Consider the following 19,242-nt stretch of genomic DNA (forward strand, 5'->3'; position numbering starts at 1 on the left):
AAAAAAAAACAGTTCAGCATTAGTTAAGTAGCAATTTATAAATTTAGAGCAGTGTCCTCAATTTATTCCATGGAACACTGTCCCAACAGAATTTTACCAGGAGCAAAGAATGCTCCATGGTCGAATACTTTTGGTAGACCCTGGGAAACAAAATTAAAGCTTTCTTCAGGTAGGACTCCTCAGAGCCTTTAATAAGCCATCAAAGGTTGGGAACCAATAAGAGGAAGGTAGAAAAAGTGCAGTATTTCCCGGACTTTTGGCAGAACTCCTATTTTTTTTTTTGGCCCCTCCATGGAGCCATATATGGGTTATCCATGTTCTGAGAAACCACAACATATATTTGGGACAACAATGCTTTTCAGATCAATTTGGGTCTGTTCATTCATCTCTTATAGAAATTAATCCTTTATGAATTTAATAGTTTTGTTAAGAGCAAAAAGTTCAACCAAAGGCCATTCCTGAGCTTTGTTACAAACTCCAGACATTCACATTCAGCAGTATTTGAGCTGCTACGGCCGAGCAGGGAGGAAGCTTGTTGTAACTTTGGTATCAGATAGACCTGGATTCAAAAGCCAATTTTGTCACTTATTCACGTGTCATTTGGTGTAAATGGCTGAACTTCCTCAAGCCTCAATTTGCTTATGAGTGAAATGGGGTTGAGATCTAAACCTTGCAAAATTCTTGAAGATTACAGGAGACAGTGTATGTAAAACACCAACCCTAGTGCCTGGCACTCACTAGGCTTTCAGCAAATACGTTCTCTTTCTTGCACCTCTGAATTATCTGTTCCCTCCTGTGGGGCAAGGAAGAATCTACTAATTAGTTCTGCTGCTTCCTTTATTCTAAAACCATCTCTTTCAAACCTCAAGAGCTCTCTGGTTGCTTGTGCTAGAGGAGGCTGAGGTGTGGGAAGGCAGCTGGACTTCCCCTCATTTCACACATGGGATTTAGTAGACTTTGACCAGACTCCTCAGCCTTTTACTTTTATTTCTGTATGTGTTTTTGGCTGTGCTGGATCTTTGTTGCTGCGCGGTCTCTCTCCAGTTGTGGCAAGCAGGGGCTACTCTACATTTGTGGCGCGTGGTTTCTCTTGTTGAGGAGCATGGGCTCTAGGGTGCTCAGGTTGCAGCAGTCGTGGTGCACAGGCTTAGTTGCTCCGTGGCATGCAGGATCTTCGCAAATCCTGGGTCAAATTTGTGTCTCTTGTGTTGGCAAGCGGATTCTTTTATCAACTGAGGCACCAGGCCAAGCCCAGACTCCTTAGCCTTCATCTTTCCAAACTGAAGACCTTTCATCTCTCCCATCTGTCTTCATAAAACCCTCAAACCAAACACTGCCACTCCTCTGACTGTATGGACTGCAGGATTACAGGACAGTTGGGCAGATCTTAGGTTCAAGTCAGGACCCTGACATTTAGTGTGTGACTTTGGGCACATACCTTGACCTCTCAGAGCTTCTGTTTTCTCAGCTCTAGGAAATTTATTTTCTGGAAAAACAAGTATGAAATGGTTGGACCAGAGTGACAGACAGGCAGGTCACTCAACAGCACATGTGGTCACTGAGGTTTAATTCTTTCCTGAGATGCAGCAGGTGGCTTTCCTTCCTCTAACTCTTCAATGTGGCATTCAAGGTTCCCAAGGGCTTCTCCAGCTTCAACTTTCACTAAAACTCCCACCTGCCCCCATTCCTGCCATGGCAGCCCGTTGTTATGTCTGGGTATTTTTACGCTTCTGACTCACAGCTGGACCTTCAAACATGTTGTTGACCACTCTACCTGGTCTGTCCCCCTCTTCCTGTCTGGTGACTTTCTTCAAGGCCTGCCTTTAATACTCATCTGTGAAGCTCATCCTAAGTCCAGAGACTTTTCAGAGCCTCTAGTTTCTCAACTCTAGAAAACTTCATCTATTTTCTGGAAAGACAGGGATTAACTGGTTAGACCACAGTGACATACCGGCCCATACATCTCAACTCTAGAAAACTTCATCTATTTTCTGGAAAGACAGGGATTAACTGGTTAGACCACAGTGACATACCGGCCCATACACATCGGCATGTATCAATACATCCTGAGTTTCAATCGTGATCCCACTGTGTGTGTGTTTGCCCCTCCCATTAGACTCAGTTCCTCTAGTTGTGCCACTTTCTGGCAGGTTAGTGTCCCTTCATCAGTATTTAACTTTCATTTCTTCATTTACAAAGTAAAGGTAGTAATTCTTGAAGTTCAAGGAGGTTCAGGTTTGTGAAAAGTCCCAACACATTGCTGAGCACAGGTCTGAAGGCAGAGCCCACTCCTTAGAACAACCCATCGTCCCGCCTCAGAATCCCAGACATGCTTCACAGACAAGATGCCGTGTGCAGAAGGATTCACATTTATTGGTTCAAATACAGTACCTAACATTTGCTAAACATGCATTTCACACTAATTGGTCACATTTCCACAGGTAGTCAATTCACAGAAAAGGGCCCATTCCTTGCCAGATGGCAGGGTGGGAGGTAGCAGAGGGCCTGGGTAGCAGAGCCCGCCAACTATCACTTGATCATGCAGGACTGATGGAGCCAGGTTGGCGGGCAGCCCTTGGCCGGCCCTTTGGGGACAAGGGCTCAGAGACATCCTGTTTACTCGACTCCTGTACAGGACTGTGGGTAGAGGTGGGCCTCGGGCAGGTAGCCCAGGGGGAGGCTCATGGACGCACGTGCCATTGGAACTCCTGAAGGTGGTGTCATGGGAGGCGGTGCTCCCTGTGCCTTGCATCATAGGAAGGAAAAGGAGACCTCTTCAAGGGGATGGCTAGTCCCTGGCTGGGCAGGTGGGAAGGACTCCCCAGACATGGCCCAGACATTACAATGTAGCCACAAGCCCCTATCGCAGGCCTGGGATGGCAACACAGACAAAAACACCCAACACTCCAGGCTAGGCAGGGTTTCTTTCTCCACAGAAACATGTAAACAGAGCAGGAGCTACAGTATTCTTTTCCCACAAGATTCCTCAGAGAGGAATACACCAGGATGTCACTCAAGAGGTAGTTTTTTTTTTTTTTTTTTCATGGAAATTTGAGTCAACAACATTATCATCTAAGACATTTCAGAGAAAGAAAACAATGGTCACCAAAGGGCAAAAATGATCCTTTGGCTGGCAGGGCTGGCTCCAGGATTTGGAAGACTAGCCTCCACCAGTTAAGACAAATTTTTTCTTGGGCTTAAAGCAAGCTCTTGCCTGATTCATGGCTTCCCTTTGAGCCTGCAACTGATTCCTGAGCAGGCTGTAGCCCATTGAGGGCTGCAGGCCGAGAAGGGAGGCCAGATGGGTACTGCATTAGGCAGAGGAACCTGGCATCATGTGAGCCAGTAGAGGCAGGGTCACTGTGGTTCATCTTACAGGACAGACTGAAGTCTTCCCAAGTCTCAAGGGAGCCCAGCTCTGGTCAAAGAGGAAGCCCCACCGTGGTCTGTGGGGCCCCTGCCTCTGAGGAAACAGTCCAGGTCTGGCTCCTAAGCCCAGAAAAGAAGCTGTTGCTTGTGGTAGCCAGGAGATGGGTTTCTGGGGACCCTGTAATTAAATACACATCCCTGAGCTGTGGCCCTAGAAACCCTTGCCTCAAGGCTAACCAGTTTCCAGCACCTGGTGGAATGATTGCCGTTTCTTATCCTGAGACACAGATAAAACATCATTTCACAGACACTGGACATAGATGCATCAAGCTGAGGGAAAAGGGAGGAATGATCAGATGCAAAAGCAGAGGGGAGTGCAGGGGGACTCTCATGGATCAAGTTGGGAAAGTAAGAGTGGTGGGTTTTAGTGGGGGTTTTTTTTTGCCTTAAAAAAAATTTTTTTTTAACTTTAAAAAATCAATAAAGAAAAATTTAAAGTTTAATAAAAGGGTTGGTCTAAAAAATTGGACTTCTCAAAACAATTGCAGAATTTTAAAAAGCAACAAGAAAAGAAGACACAGACCAGGGGCCCAGAGCTAAAGACTTGGAACCACTGCTCAACTTCCTGCCCTGCTGGGAGGCCAGTCTTTTTACTTTGTCCAACCTTGGACATGGCCTAGATGTTGCCAATACTGGGTTTGTCTGTCTCTATCTGTCCCATTCCCCAGTAAACTGAGAACAAACAAACTAACGTAAGAAATGGGCAGCAGAGCAAGGCAGCTAGCTCAGAAAGCCCAGGGTTTTAAGGACTTGGTGACATACTGGCCATGGCAAGACTCCGTGCCCTGACAACAGGTGGCAGGTGTGAGGCAGGGTGCTGTGAAGTGGGTGGCTGTCATGATGCCATGGAGACCCCTCAGGTGCCTCTACCCCTCCTCCTCTGGATCTGCTTTCCATCCCTGGAGGTTTGCCCACCTCACTATGCAACAGGCCTGGGGGATTGGGTATCCTCTGAGACAGGTGGAGTGCTTTGAGACAGGTTCTGGGGAGTCTCTCCAGACTGAGGGTAAAACCACCAAGCCTGTGAAAGACTCCAAAAGCCAACAAAGGAGCCAGAGTGCGTGAGTTGTGGGTGAAGTTCCAAGATTCCATAGTTTTGTCTTGGGTCAAGAAAACATGCAAAGGGAAAGGAAGAGAAAAGCTTGTATGTTTCAATGCAGTGCAATGATTGGGATTCTCCTTTAACACACAGCTTTCAGGGTCATATTTTTATGGTGGAAAGGTTCTCACTCCAAGTGAGTGCTGTTGGTGGCAGGGGATCAGAGAGAGGACAGAAGAGAGGGGAATTACAGACAAGATGCACAACTTTTTTCTTTTCCACTAGCAAAAAGGCTACCTGTTAACCAAACATCATGGAAAGAAAGGCAAAAAACAACACATCAAACCTCCCCCTCCAACCTTTCTCTGTGTCCTTCAAACTGAATTCACAAATACATCTAGTGGCTGACCTAATGTCTCCACACTGCTAGCTACACTCCTACCTTCCTCTCATAATACCTGAGTTTGCGACGCAACACAGTCACTTTACCCTGTTTAAAAAAAGCCCACGTCATAAAAGGACTGGGTGCAGAAGACATTAAAGGCGGTCCACAGGTCAGGCTCCGGCTCGGAACACATGGCCACTTGGCTCAGAGATTCTGCAGGGCTCTCGGCAATGAATGGGCTCTTTGTTCTGTGGAATCTGCTGCAAACATTTGTAAAAATGGATTTGTACAATGGCAACTTGCAGAACCTTTCCCCACTCCACAAATTAACAACTTGCTCTGTTTAATGCTGCAGTATTAAAGAGACATGTTCCTGCCTCATCAGAGAGCAATTCCTTTCAGTACCCGACCCAACCAGTAAAACACTTAATTTAAGAGAAAAACAATTTGAAAAAAATAATGATGATTTGACCAATGGAGGTCTAGCAAAGAAAGATAAGCACACAGGAGCTGTCTTGGAGAAGGGGTCTCTGACATGTGTATCCTCCCCTACTTTGAGGAAAGTGCCTCGGAGTCTGACGTGTAGCCAAAGACTGTGATTTAGTTTGGTTAAATAAAAGATCAGAGAAACAAAAATACTGTGAAATAAACAGATACATACAAATCTTCCCATTGACTTGTGAAAAACATTCTGGTTGGAGCTTTTCCTGAGGAACATGTCTCTCCTTTCCTTTTTTTTTTTTCCTTTTCTCAGAGCAACTGGAGAAACAACATTCAGAAGAAATGCTCTGAGTTTTAGATCCATCAAAGGACAAAGTCTTCACTTTCTGTACCCGTAACAATTCACCGGAAAGAAAAAATTACAATCTGACACAGACTACCTGATATGCACACAGTGTGGTGGCCCTCTGAGTAAGTGTACTAGGTTGGGCTGGGAAGAGAGCAAACGGCCTTTGACTAAACAGGCAAAAAAAAGAGGTCCTGTAGGCCCCTCAAGCCTACCCAGGGATGTAACCAGCTAAATGGCCTGTCTGCTGCACTGGCTGTGGGAGGGACCTGGGTTTAGGCAGGGACAACTGCTGCAGTAAGGCAGAGAAGGAAAAAGCGCCTGAAAGAATTCCACGACAGACCTGGTGCGGCTGCTGGCCAAAGCCAAGAGGGTGAGGGACGTTTCCCGGGACTAGGTGGGGCAGGTAGTGAAAGAATAAGGGGTCAAGGCCACACCTGCAGAGGGGGCAGCCAGGCCTTTAGGAACATGAGGTAGTTTAAAGCCCCCCCTTCCCTTCCAGGAGCTTTGGACTCTAGGCCTCCAGACCTTGGTCAGCCAGGCCACGGATACTCTAAGGGGCAGCTGAGCCACGCTGGATCTTGGGCTTATTATTCTGAGGAAACCTTATCTTATTTTGGGAGACATTAGGAGAGCCTGGAGTAGAATGTAGGGGTAAAAATTCTGGTCAGGAGATGGGTGAATGGTCCTTCCAGCTGTTTGAGAAAGAGATTGCAGTTTCTGATTCAGATCTGGAGGTGGGATGGGACGGGGTGGGGAGATAAACGGGACCTCCAAAGGAAGAGTGTTCATTCTGTTAGCAGTCTGGCTTTTGTCCCACTAACCTCTGAAGGTGAAAACAGAATAAATCAGTAGTGGGCATCAGGATTTAGAATGACATTTTGTTCAGCTGTTTTTTCAAAGGGTCAATAGGAAGTCACGTTTATAAGGGAGAGGCGATGAGTGTGAGGAGAGTAAGCAAACTAGGTAGCTGTGAGTCCCAAGATAGCTTGTAGGCTAGTCCCAAGGATCGCTTATCACCAGGGCTTTGCCTTGGTGAAAAGGTGACAGCGGCAGAAATTAGTACTGGTGGTATGGATGGAGGGGAGCGGAGGCCCCAGAGTGTGATGTGAGCATAGAAACCCTTCTCCCTGAGGACTTGCTTGGAGGGTGGACACCTAACTTAGATTTGGTCACTGTGCCCAACTCTCAACTTCCATGCTTTCCAAAGAAAAGAGATGGTTAACTCCTCATCTCGTGATCTGTTCCCAATGTCTCACTCACTCTGCTTAGTAAACCTCCTAACACCACTTCCCCTTTTATGGTGTGCTCTTTTACCTGGTAATTCTGTAGCTAGAAAAAGGCAATTTGCTCTCTGACAGACAAATATATGAGTCTGCTGAGAACGTGTGGAAAAAGTAGGGTTGTTGACACCCTTCCCTTTCCACTGAGGTAGTCATCTTTGTCAACATTATGGAAATAGTCATCTCAGCCCCATCCCACCCTCTCCCTCAAAATACAAAAGAACTATCTCTAAACAATGACAACACTGTAACATTAAACATCTTCACATTCTGTAAACTGCAAGGAAATGCATTGGCTGCATTCACACAAAAGCATGTGCATCATGTTGAAGGCCATACATTCAACTCTGTCGTGAAATAAATATATAGAAAAATGAGGTTAAAAAACAAGACAAACAAACAAAAACTCTTCTTGCTGTGGAGGCAACTGGCAACGCTGCTCCACAGCCTCCATCTTGGTCTCTCTGGCTCTTTCTTCCGGAGCCTGTCCTGCCCACCCCAGGCGTTAGGGTTAGCCTGAGGAGGGGTGCTGAGGACAGGTCACTCCTTGCCCACACTTGTCTTGCAGGAATGCAGCACCACCTTAAAGAGGAGGGGCAGCTGCTCCAGGGGAACATTCACCATCTTTCCTGGGAAAGGTGGAAAAAGAAGAGTCAGCTTTGGCAGCCAGTGAAATGGTGTGTTTGCCTCCTCTTGGGCTGGGGAAAGAAGAACACTGCCTTTTTGAGTGACTGGGGTGTGGAAAGTGCCAGGACTATTACAAAGGTAAAACAGACTGGGCTAACATTCTAATATGCAGCCCCATTTCGGTGCCCTAGGGAGTCTAGTAATGGTGCAAGCTATAATTCTGGCTACTATCCAAAGAATACTGAACTCTGTGGTAAGTGTTTAAATACATTATCTCATTTAATTCTCACAATATTTCTGTATGATAGATATTATAACTTTTTATACCCATTTTACAAATGAGGATTCTGAAACTGAGAAGTATTCTTAGATGTCCTCTTAGAGAAACTTATATCCTGTTTTATTTCCTAGCAGAATCTTTAACTAGCATTCTATGAAACACTGCTCTTCAGAATGGTATAATGGGAATAAAATGTACTGAGGAAAGAGGTGGAGTTTACAGGGGAAGATAAATTGAGAAATTCAGGGTTAAAATAGGTTTGCTTGTTTTAAGCTGGAGGACTTCTAAGAGCATGCAGTGTGCTAATATACTTTGTAAATATCTGAGGCTACAGTTCTCCCTGACACAGCACTAGAGTTACCGGGGAGTTTTTTTTTAAATACTGATGACCAGGCTCCACTCCATTATCAATTAAGTCAGAATCTCTAGAGGTGCAACCCAAGCATGGGTATTTATTAAAAGCTTCCCATGTAAGTCAAAGGGTTGACAACTCTGTCAGTTCTGTGGGGGAGAGTGGGGTATAATTACTAACTTCTCTCTATTTCATAAAGCACCTGATTCATATCTCATTTGGAAGAACATAGTTTTGAAAATGCTGAGACATAAACTACCAAAACACTCCTAAAATTCTACCAGTTTATTTAGGTCCAGGTCATATCTCCTAGACTATTCCGTGGCCCAAAAGTTAAAAATTGATTTTAATAGATTGAACATTTTTTCCCTTCAAAAATGCATTCCTTAATTTTACAGAAACAATCTTAGCCCAGACATCACAATTCTGAGTTGCCCCTCAGTATGTGCAATATAACAGTAAACAAGATTCTTTACCAAACAAAGTAAAACAACAACAGTAAAAGCCAGGATTTTATGTTGAAATGGACTTATTATAATGTAAATTTTTCTGAGGGCAGGGCTAGTACTTCTTTTATGCAGCTGGTGATGGGCCTGGCATCAGCATCCTGAAAACACTTTCCTCATTCCCTTCACAAGTTAAGAAAACCAAGGAAGGACTGGAAGCCCAGGACCCGTTACCTGCAATATAGCGAATCTCAGGTAAGCACATCATGAGGTCAGGAAAACGGTTCGGCTGATGTGTATATTTATATTCAGTGAAATCCTGGCAAATGTACCAATATCGTTTGTTCAACTGTTCCAGCTGTGAGGCACTGGTCAGACCCCTGATATCTGTGAAAAAAGACCACAGGAAATGGGAGGGACTTCCGCCAGCTCCTTGAATATGTGTATCTTTCACTGAAAAGTTATTAAACACTGTCTCAACAGGGGATTTTTTTTTTTTTTTCTGACATGGAGGAATAAAAGCTCTGGGTAAGAGAAGAGAAATTAGATAAACGAAAAAATTGTCAAGGACTATCACTAGACTGAGCTCCTTGAGGGCTAGGCTGTCATCTTTCTCAACTTCATACTCAGCTCCCAGCACAGGGTTTGGCACAAAACTAGTGGATGCTGAACAAGAGACTGAATAATTTCCCAATTTATCCTTCACAATAGCTTTAAATTTGCTCTTTGCTGGACCCATTCAGAAATCATGCTGACACCTATACTCTCATGCTTGTACACACACTCACACATGGTCTCCTGTGTGCTTCTACTCAGACTATTCTATTCTAGTTGCCACTGGCATTCTTGGGTCCCTCCAGTTTTTGTTTTTTTCCTTCATATAAGCATATCTTGTTTTACTGTGCTTTGCTTTACTGCACTTCACAGATACTGCATTTTTGACAAATTGAAGGTTTGTGGCAACTCCGTACCAAGCAAGTCTATTGGTGCCATTTTTCCCAACAGCATTTGCTCATTTCATGTTTCTTTGTCACATTAGGTATCTCGCAATACTTCAAACATTTTCATTATTATAAGATTTGTTATGTGAATCTATGGTCAGTGATTTCTGATGTTGCTAAGTCGCTTCAGTCGTGTCTGACTCTGCGCAACCCCACAGACGGCAGCCCACCAGGCTCCCCCGTCCCTGGGATTCTCCAGGCAAGAACACTGGAGTGGGTTGCCATTTCCTTCTCCAATGCATGAAAGTGAAAAGTGAAAGTCAAGTCTCTCAGTTGTGTCCGACTCTTAGCGACCCCATGGACTGCGGCCCACCAGGCTCCTCGGTCCATGGGATTTTCCAGGCAAGAGTGCTGGAGTGGGGTGCCATTCCACTCTAATTGTTTTGGGGTGCCAGAAACTATGCTCATACAAGATGGTGAACCTAATCAGTAAATGCTGTGTGTTCTGACTGTTCCTTTGGCTGTTTCCCTGTGTCTCTCCCTCTCCTTGGTCCTCCCAATTCCCTGAGAAACAACAATAGTGCAATTAGGCCAATAAATAACTGTACAATTGCCTATAAGTGTTCAAGTGAAAGGAAAACTCACATATCTCTCAATTTAAATCATAAGCTAGAAATGATTAAGCTCAGTTTAAGAAGGCATGTCAACAGTCAAGACAGGCTGAAAGCTAGGCCTCTTGTGAGTTAGCAATTGTAAATGCAAAGGAAAATTTCTTGAAGGAAATTAAAAAGCACTACTCCAGTGAACACAAAAGTAACCAGAAAGTAAGACAGCCTTATTGCTGATAAGGAGAAAGTTTGAGTGGTCTGGATAGAAGATCAAACCATCCACAATATACTTAGGCCTAAGCCTCGTCCAGAGAAAGGACAACTCCTTTCAATCCTATAAAGCCTAAGAGAGGTGAGGAAGCTGCAGAAGAAAAGTTTGAAGGTAGTAGAGGTTGGTTCATGAGATTTAAGGAAAGACGTGGTCTTCATAAAAGGGTGAGGTAAAGAAGCAAGTGCTGACATAGAAGCTGCAGCATGTTATTCAGATGATCTAGCTAATAAGATAATTAAAGAAGATGGCTACACTAAACAAAGATTTTCAATACAGACAAAACAGCCTTATGTTGGAAGAAGATGCTATCTAGGACTTTTCATAGCTAGAGAGTAGAAGTCAATGACTGGCTTCAAAGGACAAGCTGACTGTCTTGTTAGGGGCTAATGCAGCTGATGACTTTAAGCTGAGGACAATGCTCATTTACCATTTCAAAAACTCTAATGCCCTTAAGAATTACACTAAATCTACTCTGCTTGTGTTCCATAAATGGAACATCAAAGCCTGGATGACAGGATATCTGATTTACTGGTTTACTGAATACTTCAAGTCCACTGTGGAGAACTACTCCTCAGAAAAAAAGATTCCTTTCAAAATATTACTGCTCACTGACAAAGCACCTGGTCACCCAAGAGCTCTGATGGAGATGTGCAGTGAGATTAATGTTGTTTTCACGCCTGTAACACATCCATTCTTCAGCCCATGGATCAAGGAGTCTTTTCAACATTCACGTCTTACTATTTAAGAAATACATTTCCTAAGGCTATAGCTGCCCACAGATAGTGATTCCTCTGACGGATATGGACAAAATAAATCAAAAACCTTCTGGAAAGGATTCACCATTTCAGAGGCCATTCCTGAGTCACTGAAAGAGGTCAACATATCAACATTAACAGGATTTTGAAACAAGTTGATTCCAACCTTCATGGATAACTTTGAGGAGCTCAAAACTTCAGTGGAGAAAGTAACTGCAGATGTGGTAGACATAGCAAGAGAACTAGAATGAGAAGTGAAGCCTGAAAATGGGACTGAACTGATGCAATCTCATGAAAAAAATTTTAACAGATGAGTTGCTTCTTATGGATGAATGAAGAAACTGGTTCCTTGAGATGGAATCTACTCCTGGTGAAGAAGCTGTACAGACCGTTGAAACAGTAACAAAGGATTTATTTAGAATATTACATAAACTTAGTTGATAAAGCAGCAGCAGGGTTTGAGAGTACTGACTCCAATTTTGGAAGAGGTTCTACTGGGGGTAAAATGTTCAAACAGCATTGCATGCTATACAGAATACATTGATGAAAGAAAAAGAGAATTCATGTGGAAAACTTCAGTGCTATCTTATTTTAAGAAATCACCACAGCTACCCCAATCTTCAATAACCACCACCCTGATCAATCAGAAGCCATCAACACTGAGGCAAGACCATCCACCAGCAAAAAGATTATGACTCACTGAAGGCTCAGATGGCGGCTAGCGTTTTTCAGCAATAAAGCAATTTTTTTTTTGAGGTATATACTCTGTTTTTTAAGACAAAATGCTACTGCACACTTAATAGACCACAGCATAGTATAAATATAAATTTTATAGGCACTGGAGTCAAGAAATACATGTGACTCACTCTATTGCAACACTCACTTCACTGTGGTCGTGTGGAACCAAACATGCAATACCTCCAAGGCGTGCCTGTAGATGTCTTTCTCATGTATGTGTATATATTATATAGTGTGTTCATATACATATAAACACACACAATCCCCTTTCTTCATACACAGAATATATTAATAAATATTCTCTATATAAATCTTACCCTGCCTTTGAGGCCCTACTATCAGATTTCTCTTTCTCCAAGTAGTTGTTACTGATCTCTTCCCATTTAAGCAGTAGAGGGTGTTTTTTGGTAAGATTTTTTAAAAATGTGGACCATTTTTGAAGTCGTTATTGAATTTGTTACAATACTGCTTCTGTTTCACGTTTTGATTTTTTGGCCAGAAGGCACGCGGGATCTTAGTTTCCTCACCAGGGATCGAACCTGCACCCCCTGCATTGGAAGGTGAAGTCTTAACCACTGGACCACCAGGGAAGGCCCTCTCCCCTCATCTGAGGCTCAAGCAATGTATCAAGTGCCATCAGAATGTGTACTTCTTGAGGCCAGGAGCCTGGGATCTAATTTATTGCAATGTCTTTAATGCTTGACACAGGGCCTGGCCTAAGGGAGGCACACAGAACACCAGACAAATGCATAAAAGGTGCGGAAGCAAGAGGAGGAGGTTCAGTTAGTACCAAGGGAGGAGTTGGCAAAGAGGAGGGGATCAAGAGTCTCTGGACTAGGAAACTGAATACAGGAATAGACCACTTTCAATGTCACAGGCAGCAAAATAGCCCAGTTCCACTCTGAGCAGCTTACTCACATGCTATTCTGGAAAAAAGGGAACACAAATTCTCTTGCATATTCTGGTTACCAGCAGCTACACGACGCCACTTCGCAGGTAATACTCTATGTAAATCACAATCACCACTCTTCTAACTAAAGCCATGCTTGATATGGGCGTGAGTTTTTGAGCACCTCCACTCTGCCCTGAAGGGGCCCGTCAGAACCACTGCCAGCTTGTCACAGATTCCTTATCTCCAATAGTTTCATCAGTCACTCTGCTCTTCTTCAGTCACTGGTAAACTTGTGCATATTTTAAATGACGCATGTACTGTCCTTGGTGTCTGTGTTTAAATGCACTAAAACTGACTAAACAAAGCAAATCCTCTTCCTTCCTCTATGAGTTATAGAGGCTGTGGCATTTAGGTTTGAAGAAAAAAATCCAAACCATGCCCTGCACTACAGTGGGGCAGGGTGATGAGGAGGGCAGCGCAGGACTTCCAAGATCAGTACCTGTATGATGCCACAGGCCTGAGGGTAAAGGGGGTAGGGGGGAATCATGAGGGCAAATATCTGCTGGCCAAAGAAAACTAAGTCCTTTCTTCCTATCCTCAGTTACTCACCTTGATTTAGGAAGTTAATTGCTTTCATGCAAGCATACTCCTCATTGCTCACTTTTAGCTGATGGAACTTGTGATACAGGTAGATGAGCCGCTCAATCACCTCCATCCCTTCATCACTAAATCTGGAAAATAGACACAGGTGTTAATAGTGGGCTCTGACTACCAGTGGAGGTAATGGAAGGGAGACAGAAGTCTCCTACAGCTCCTTAAGGCAGATAAGACAGGAAAGAGGTTGAGCTTGGGGGAAATGGGAATCCAGAAGCACTTGTGAAGGACAGGTGAATTCATGGTTTCTCTAGAGGCCAAGGCAGCTCATACAAGCTGCTGTTCTCAAGGTCAATTAGGGTCAGTCAAATTCAAGTTCAAATCCTCCTCCATCACATACAAGCTCTAAGACTTTGGGAAAGTCCTTGGACCCCTCTAAGTTTTGAGGATCTCTTCTGTAAATAACGCTTGCCTGCCTGGGGTGCAAGGCTCAATGTAAATGTAGAGAAATACATCATTAAGATACTGCTGCTGTGATGCAGCCTTCAGTAACAATGGCAGCTACCATGAGTTGTGACTCTATGTGTGCAACTGCCACAATGAAGAAAAAAGCTGCTGACTGTATCTAAGTTCACTGTTTCCAGCAGGGCTACTGGCAGGCCTGACTTCAGCTAGGGAGGGAGGGAAACAAATTGAGCCTCCATGTCATGCCAGTCTCTGTGCTGGGTACTTTATATGTATGATCTCATTTAATTTAATGTTCTCAGTCCTATGGGCTAAGTGAGATTACAATTACCACTGTACAGATGAGACACTGAAGTTTCAAGGAACAGAGGAGACTGGTCCATAAGCACATGGCTAGCTTGAAACAGACTGAGAACCCTGAATCTGGGCCAACTCCCTAAGATCTTGTTTTTCTCAAAATCCGAAGTGCCCTCCATTAGCAGAGAAAACTCAATGCTGACCATGCTGCTTTCTTTGGATGAGAAGTTAGTTCCTTGAGGCAAAGACCAAGTTTTAGGCAAAGGAGCCCTGGGCTGGGGGACTAATATTCCAGGTCATAGTGGGGAATATCTTATACCAAAAATGGAGATACTCCCAAACCAAGAAGGCAAAGACTTAGTGGGGAAATAGGAGTCTATAAAAGCTGGGTTCAGGCCCAGTGTCTAGTCTTCTTGTTCCAGACAGCTGAGTCACAGAGAAGGTGCTTAGCTGCAGAGCTGCTTCCTGGCGACATGTTCAGATCTGGGTACTGTAGCCCCTTGCCAGGCAAGAAGGCCGTGTCTGGGTAGGGTCCAGAACTCCTGGGGATATTCTACTGCTGTCTGGGTCCTATTGCTTTCTGTGCTGACTCTGAAGGCTTTGCAAGGGCTTGGCTTCCTGGGCAAGCAGGACATTTTCTCTTCCCTGGGGAAAGTCTGGCTCTAGTTGGGGCCAGAGGCACCTGCACTTCTCAAGCAGCAGGGGGAGCTGCAGCAGCAGCGACTCGCAATCCAGAGCCCCGCCCCTCTGCCTCAAGGCTTGGCTCCCAGTCAGTTCACTGATTTGAACCAGCATGGCTGACTCTGTTTCTCTCTGGCTCTTGGCCCAATGGCTTTTACAACTTTACTAATACTTTCCCAGATTGGCTGATAGATTTATACTTAATAACCACTATAATAACCATATCTACTCTTCTACCATTTGTTGAGTGTTTGCTACTTGCCAGATACTTAGTTAAGTATTTTACATACATTATTTCACTGGATATTCCCAATAAATTCACAAAATGGATATTATAATCCTCTTTGTTCACACGTGGAAACAATGGCTCAGACAGATTGTTTACCATACCTTTATTGTGGTCTTATATTTTACCTTCTTGAAAATCTGATAATCTGTGAGATAAGTAATACCACCTTCATGTTAGGGATGAGGATGCAGAAGAGCTGTCTTCCCCAACGTTGCAAGTGAATAACATAAGTAAGTGGTGGTGGGGCCAAGGCTGAACGTTTTCTCATCCCAAGCCTGTTGCTTTCTCAGCATTATGTTGTCCATCTCCTGACCGTCTTGTTCTTAACTGGCAACTGGGAAAGGCCACTGCAGGAGGTCTGTGTTCCCAGAGCAACTCAGTTCAGCGCCCAACCCAGAGTGGGTGCTGCACTTGCTGCAGTGCACAGAACAGCCCCTCCACTGCCTCCAAGATGCTGAGACCTGCAGCAGGCAGTGTGCCCGGGGGGTGAAGATCACTCCTCATCACAGTACTTTGCCAGCTAGTTCTGTTCTTGAGACGTAAAAGGTCTTTACTGAAAATGCCCACTAGTATCTGTGTGGAGGGGTAGGGAGGAGATGGGATGGGGTAGGGCATGAAAGAGGAGGATGCAAGTAAAGCAGCAGTGTCAGCATCTGTCTGGTGGCCAAGCAGTGTAGCGAGCAAAGATAACGTGCTCTCCCCTCATCAGTAACCTCTTGCCCCAAGTGCTCACTCTGGCTCTGCAGACCCTGCAGGTGTGTGGCTGGCAGCCAGTCCCCCAGACAGCAATGCCAAACCTATTCCTAGTTGAGTCTTGACCTGAGGGACACAAAAGAACTCCCACATGCCTGGCTTGGGTATATGACCCAGCTCTGCCCTCTCGCTTGGGGAGAGCACATACCCGTTTTCCCAAGTTTTCTAGGACAGGCAACCATCATGGACCCCTGGCAGTCATGGTGGGGGGCTGGCAGCCAGCCCGGCAGCCCCCACTCAGTCTCCACAGCCTGACTGCGAAGCTTTCCTCCACACCCCGCATCCCACCCCCTGATAAACAAATTGTTCTCTGTTCCATGGGCCTGCTTTCTCCTGCAGCCGTGCCTCCTCCACATCTGCCCACTCCACAGTTCTAACGCCCCTGTATTCCCTGTCTACAAATTATCAGCACTCAAAGGCAGAAAGCAGGACAAACACACCCATTCTTCTTCTAGGTTACCATTACACAAGCATGCTGGGACAAGGAAAACACGCCTGCAAGGATCCCCCAAACCACTGGACCATTCAGTCAGCAATTGAAGCTGACACTGTGTAAGTTATGTCCCATTAAGGGAGCTGAAAGGCCCAGTTGTCTCTCTTTCATTCATCTAAATGCACCTACTCCCAGAGGCAGTCATCGGCCACAGCCTTAGAGGAACTGCCATCTCAGCACTCATACAGACTCCAAGATGAGAAGACAGACTATGGCTGCAGGACAGAAAGTCAAACTTTTGAGAAGGCTAAAAAATGTAGCAATGGTAGAGTCTGGGCTTTGGAGCACAACAGATCAAGGTGATAATCTCAACTCCATCTCTTTTAGCTTTGCAGCCTTGAGTTTTCACTCTTTGAACCTTTTGCTCCTCATGTGTGGAACAGAGATAATATCAGTATGGTCCCTTACGGAAGTGGTGAGGACTAAATAAATAATGTTTGTAGAGCACTTAAGGTGGATTTTGGCACAATAAACAGTCTCTAATCGTTAGCTATTATCATTATTAACAGCAGCAGCAGTAGCATCACTTCTGTTATCACAACCAAAAGACAAGACTGAGTTTCCTTGAACCTACAGCTAGGGCCTTAGCAAGGAAGCTAGCAGGCAACTTTCCAGAGATCTAGCAGAAACGGAGCTAGTGCTCACAAGATAGACATGCCCATTAAAGTCCATCTAGTGCAAGGCATCTTCTCCTAAGAGTGAAGGAGTCTTGATTAGGGCCAGGAGCAGTCACTGGCTGGTGCTACAATCTGCTTTAAATCAAATTCACCCAGCTCACTGTCTGATAACAGCCTGATTAAGGAAAATGGGCACCATAAATTTGATTCAATATTTGAGAAAAGAAAAGGAGGTGGTCATGTATCATCTGAGAAAAGTCTTTTCATGACAGCAGGAACTCACGTGCATTCAGCAGTTGTGAAAAACTAAAGGCATTTTGGGGGAGTGGGAGTAATGCTGGAGCAGGCAAGGTAGGAAAGAGCTATGGCCAATTACAGACTCCACAGTCTGGGTTTCCAGCAGAGTGGGGACTGCCTTACAGTGATGAGCCCGATTCCAAAGGTTCTTGTCCTTCTATTTCCTCTGGCCTCCTGGGCAGTTCCACATGCATCTCAGACTCTGAGTCAATCTCAGACAGGCGCATCTCTCTTCCCAGGCTCCATTATCTTGGTTAAGAGAACTGGTGCCCACTTGCCTGGCAGTATCCCAACTTCTTCACTCACTGAGGTTTACCTCCCCCTGACTTTACCTCCCTGGCATCTCTTAACTCTGTGCTGCCCTCTCTAATCCCATTGTCACTGTTGCCTTGTCCAGGACTTGTTGACTTTTCCTGGGCTATGGACCAGCTTCTTACACTGTATTCTAGCCTTATCCATGCAACCCATCCTGAACTCTATAGCCACAGCAATCTTTGTAAAATGCAACCTGACACGCAATTGCTTCACTTTAAAATGTCCTATGACTTAATACCACTGACACAATAAAATCCAATTTTTTTTAGATTAGCATTTGAGTACCACGATGACTTGTCTTTCCTGTATCTTTCTCTCCTGTCATTCCTCCCCTCATTTCTCTCACTCTCAGATGTATTCTCCCTATACTCTAATCCACAGGATTGCATTTTGGTTACATGTTCAAACCACTCACTCAGAATCTCTCTAATTTTTAGGACTCTGTGTTATTCTCCTGCCTGCCTCCTATTCTCTATAATCTGCTTACAAAAATTCCTCTACAAGATGCAGCTCAAAAGTCTTCTCCTCTTTGGCAAGCATTCCCTGATCATGCAAGTAGAGGTACTTATTCCCTAGTCTATGCTTTCACAGTCCCTCATACGCCCTCCTCGGAGAAGGCAATGGCACCCCACTCCAGTACTCTTGCCTGGAAAATCCCATGGACGGAGGAGCCTGGTGGGCTCCACTCCATGGGGTCGCTAAGAGTCGGGCACGACTGAGCGACTTCACTTTGACTTTTCACTTTCATGCATTGGAGAAGGAAATGGCAACCCACCCCAGTGTTCTTGCCTGGAGAATCCCAGGGACGGGGGAGCCTGGTGGGCTGCCATCTATGGGGTCGCACAGAATCGGACACGACTGAAGCAACTTAGCAGCAGCAGCATACGCCCTCCTCAATCTCCACTAGTATCACCCTGAACTGTAGATTCTATCTGCTTCTATTTGTCCCACAACCCCCTAAATCAAGAATATGAGCTTTCATCTCAGAGTCAGAAAGCATGTCTGCACCATCTGTTATCTCAACACCTCTCCTCCCAGCACACACAAAAGGTGCTCAATAAATCAGCGTCACATCAGAAATGACATGCTGACGTTTAACTTGTATTTTTCCACTGAAGAATTCCATAGTGGAGTGGGAGTACTAACAACGAATCTATTTCTTATCCTCAGAACTCACTTGAGAGCTCAGCTGCAACTCATGTTTCAGAGTTAGCACTGTTCAACAGAACTTTCTATGATGATGGAAATGTTCTATTGTGTATCTGCAACTGTCCGATACAGCAGCCACTAGCCACATGTGGCTCCAGAGCTCTTGAAATGTGGCTAGTGTAGAACTAAATTTTTAATTTTAAGTAATGTAAACAGGCACTTGAGGCTAGCAGCTATTATGCTGGATAGTGGAGCTCTAGATTCTCTCTGCTAAAGGCCCTTTGTAGAAAGTAAAACTTCCCTCACTATTTCAGCTGTTATTGGTCCCTGCCTTGTTCTTTCAGCTCAAGGGATTGGAAAGAGTGGGACAGGATGTTTTTTATGAAGCATAAAGCCAGGGAACCCCGCACAGTCAGTTCAGGGTCAGTGATCCCTGCCTACCTGAAGAGGGTTTGAGAA

General features: G+C 44.8%; 1 protein-coding gene across 5 annotated transcripts in view; it reads right to left on the reverse strand.

The window, feature by feature from the left end:
- Window positions 1-2,346: 2,346 nt before the first annotated feature.
- NR6A1 (nuclear receptor subfamily 6 group A member 1) overlaps window positions 2,347-19,242 on the reverse strand; it is a 226,402-nt gene continuing 209,506 nt past the window's right edge. For all 5 annotated transcript variants that reach the window (XM_070799223.1, XM_070799222.1, XM_070799221.1 and 2 more), the window contains 3 exons: window positions 13,443-13,564; window positions 8,863-9,015; window positions 2,347-7,552 (listed from right to left, as the gene is read on the reverse strand). In XM_070799223.1, coding sequence (XP_070655324.1) covers window positions 7,464-7,552; window positions 8,863-9,015; window positions 13,443-13,564 — 364 coding nt within the window. In that variant the 3' untranslated portion in view covers window positions 2,347-7,463. The remainder of the gene's footprint in view (window positions 7,553-8,862; window positions 9,016-13,442; window positions 13,565-19,242) is intronic.

This window comes from Bos indicus, chromosome 11 (genome assembly GCF_029378745.1).
Source record: "Bos indicus isolate NIAB-ARS_2022 breed Sahiwal x Tharparkar chromosome 11, NIAB-ARS_B.indTharparkar_mat_pri_1.0, whole genome shotgun sequence".
Taxonomy (NCBI): domain Eukaryota; kingdom Metazoa; phylum Chordata; class Mammalia; order Artiodactyla; family Bovidae; genus Bos; species Bos indicus.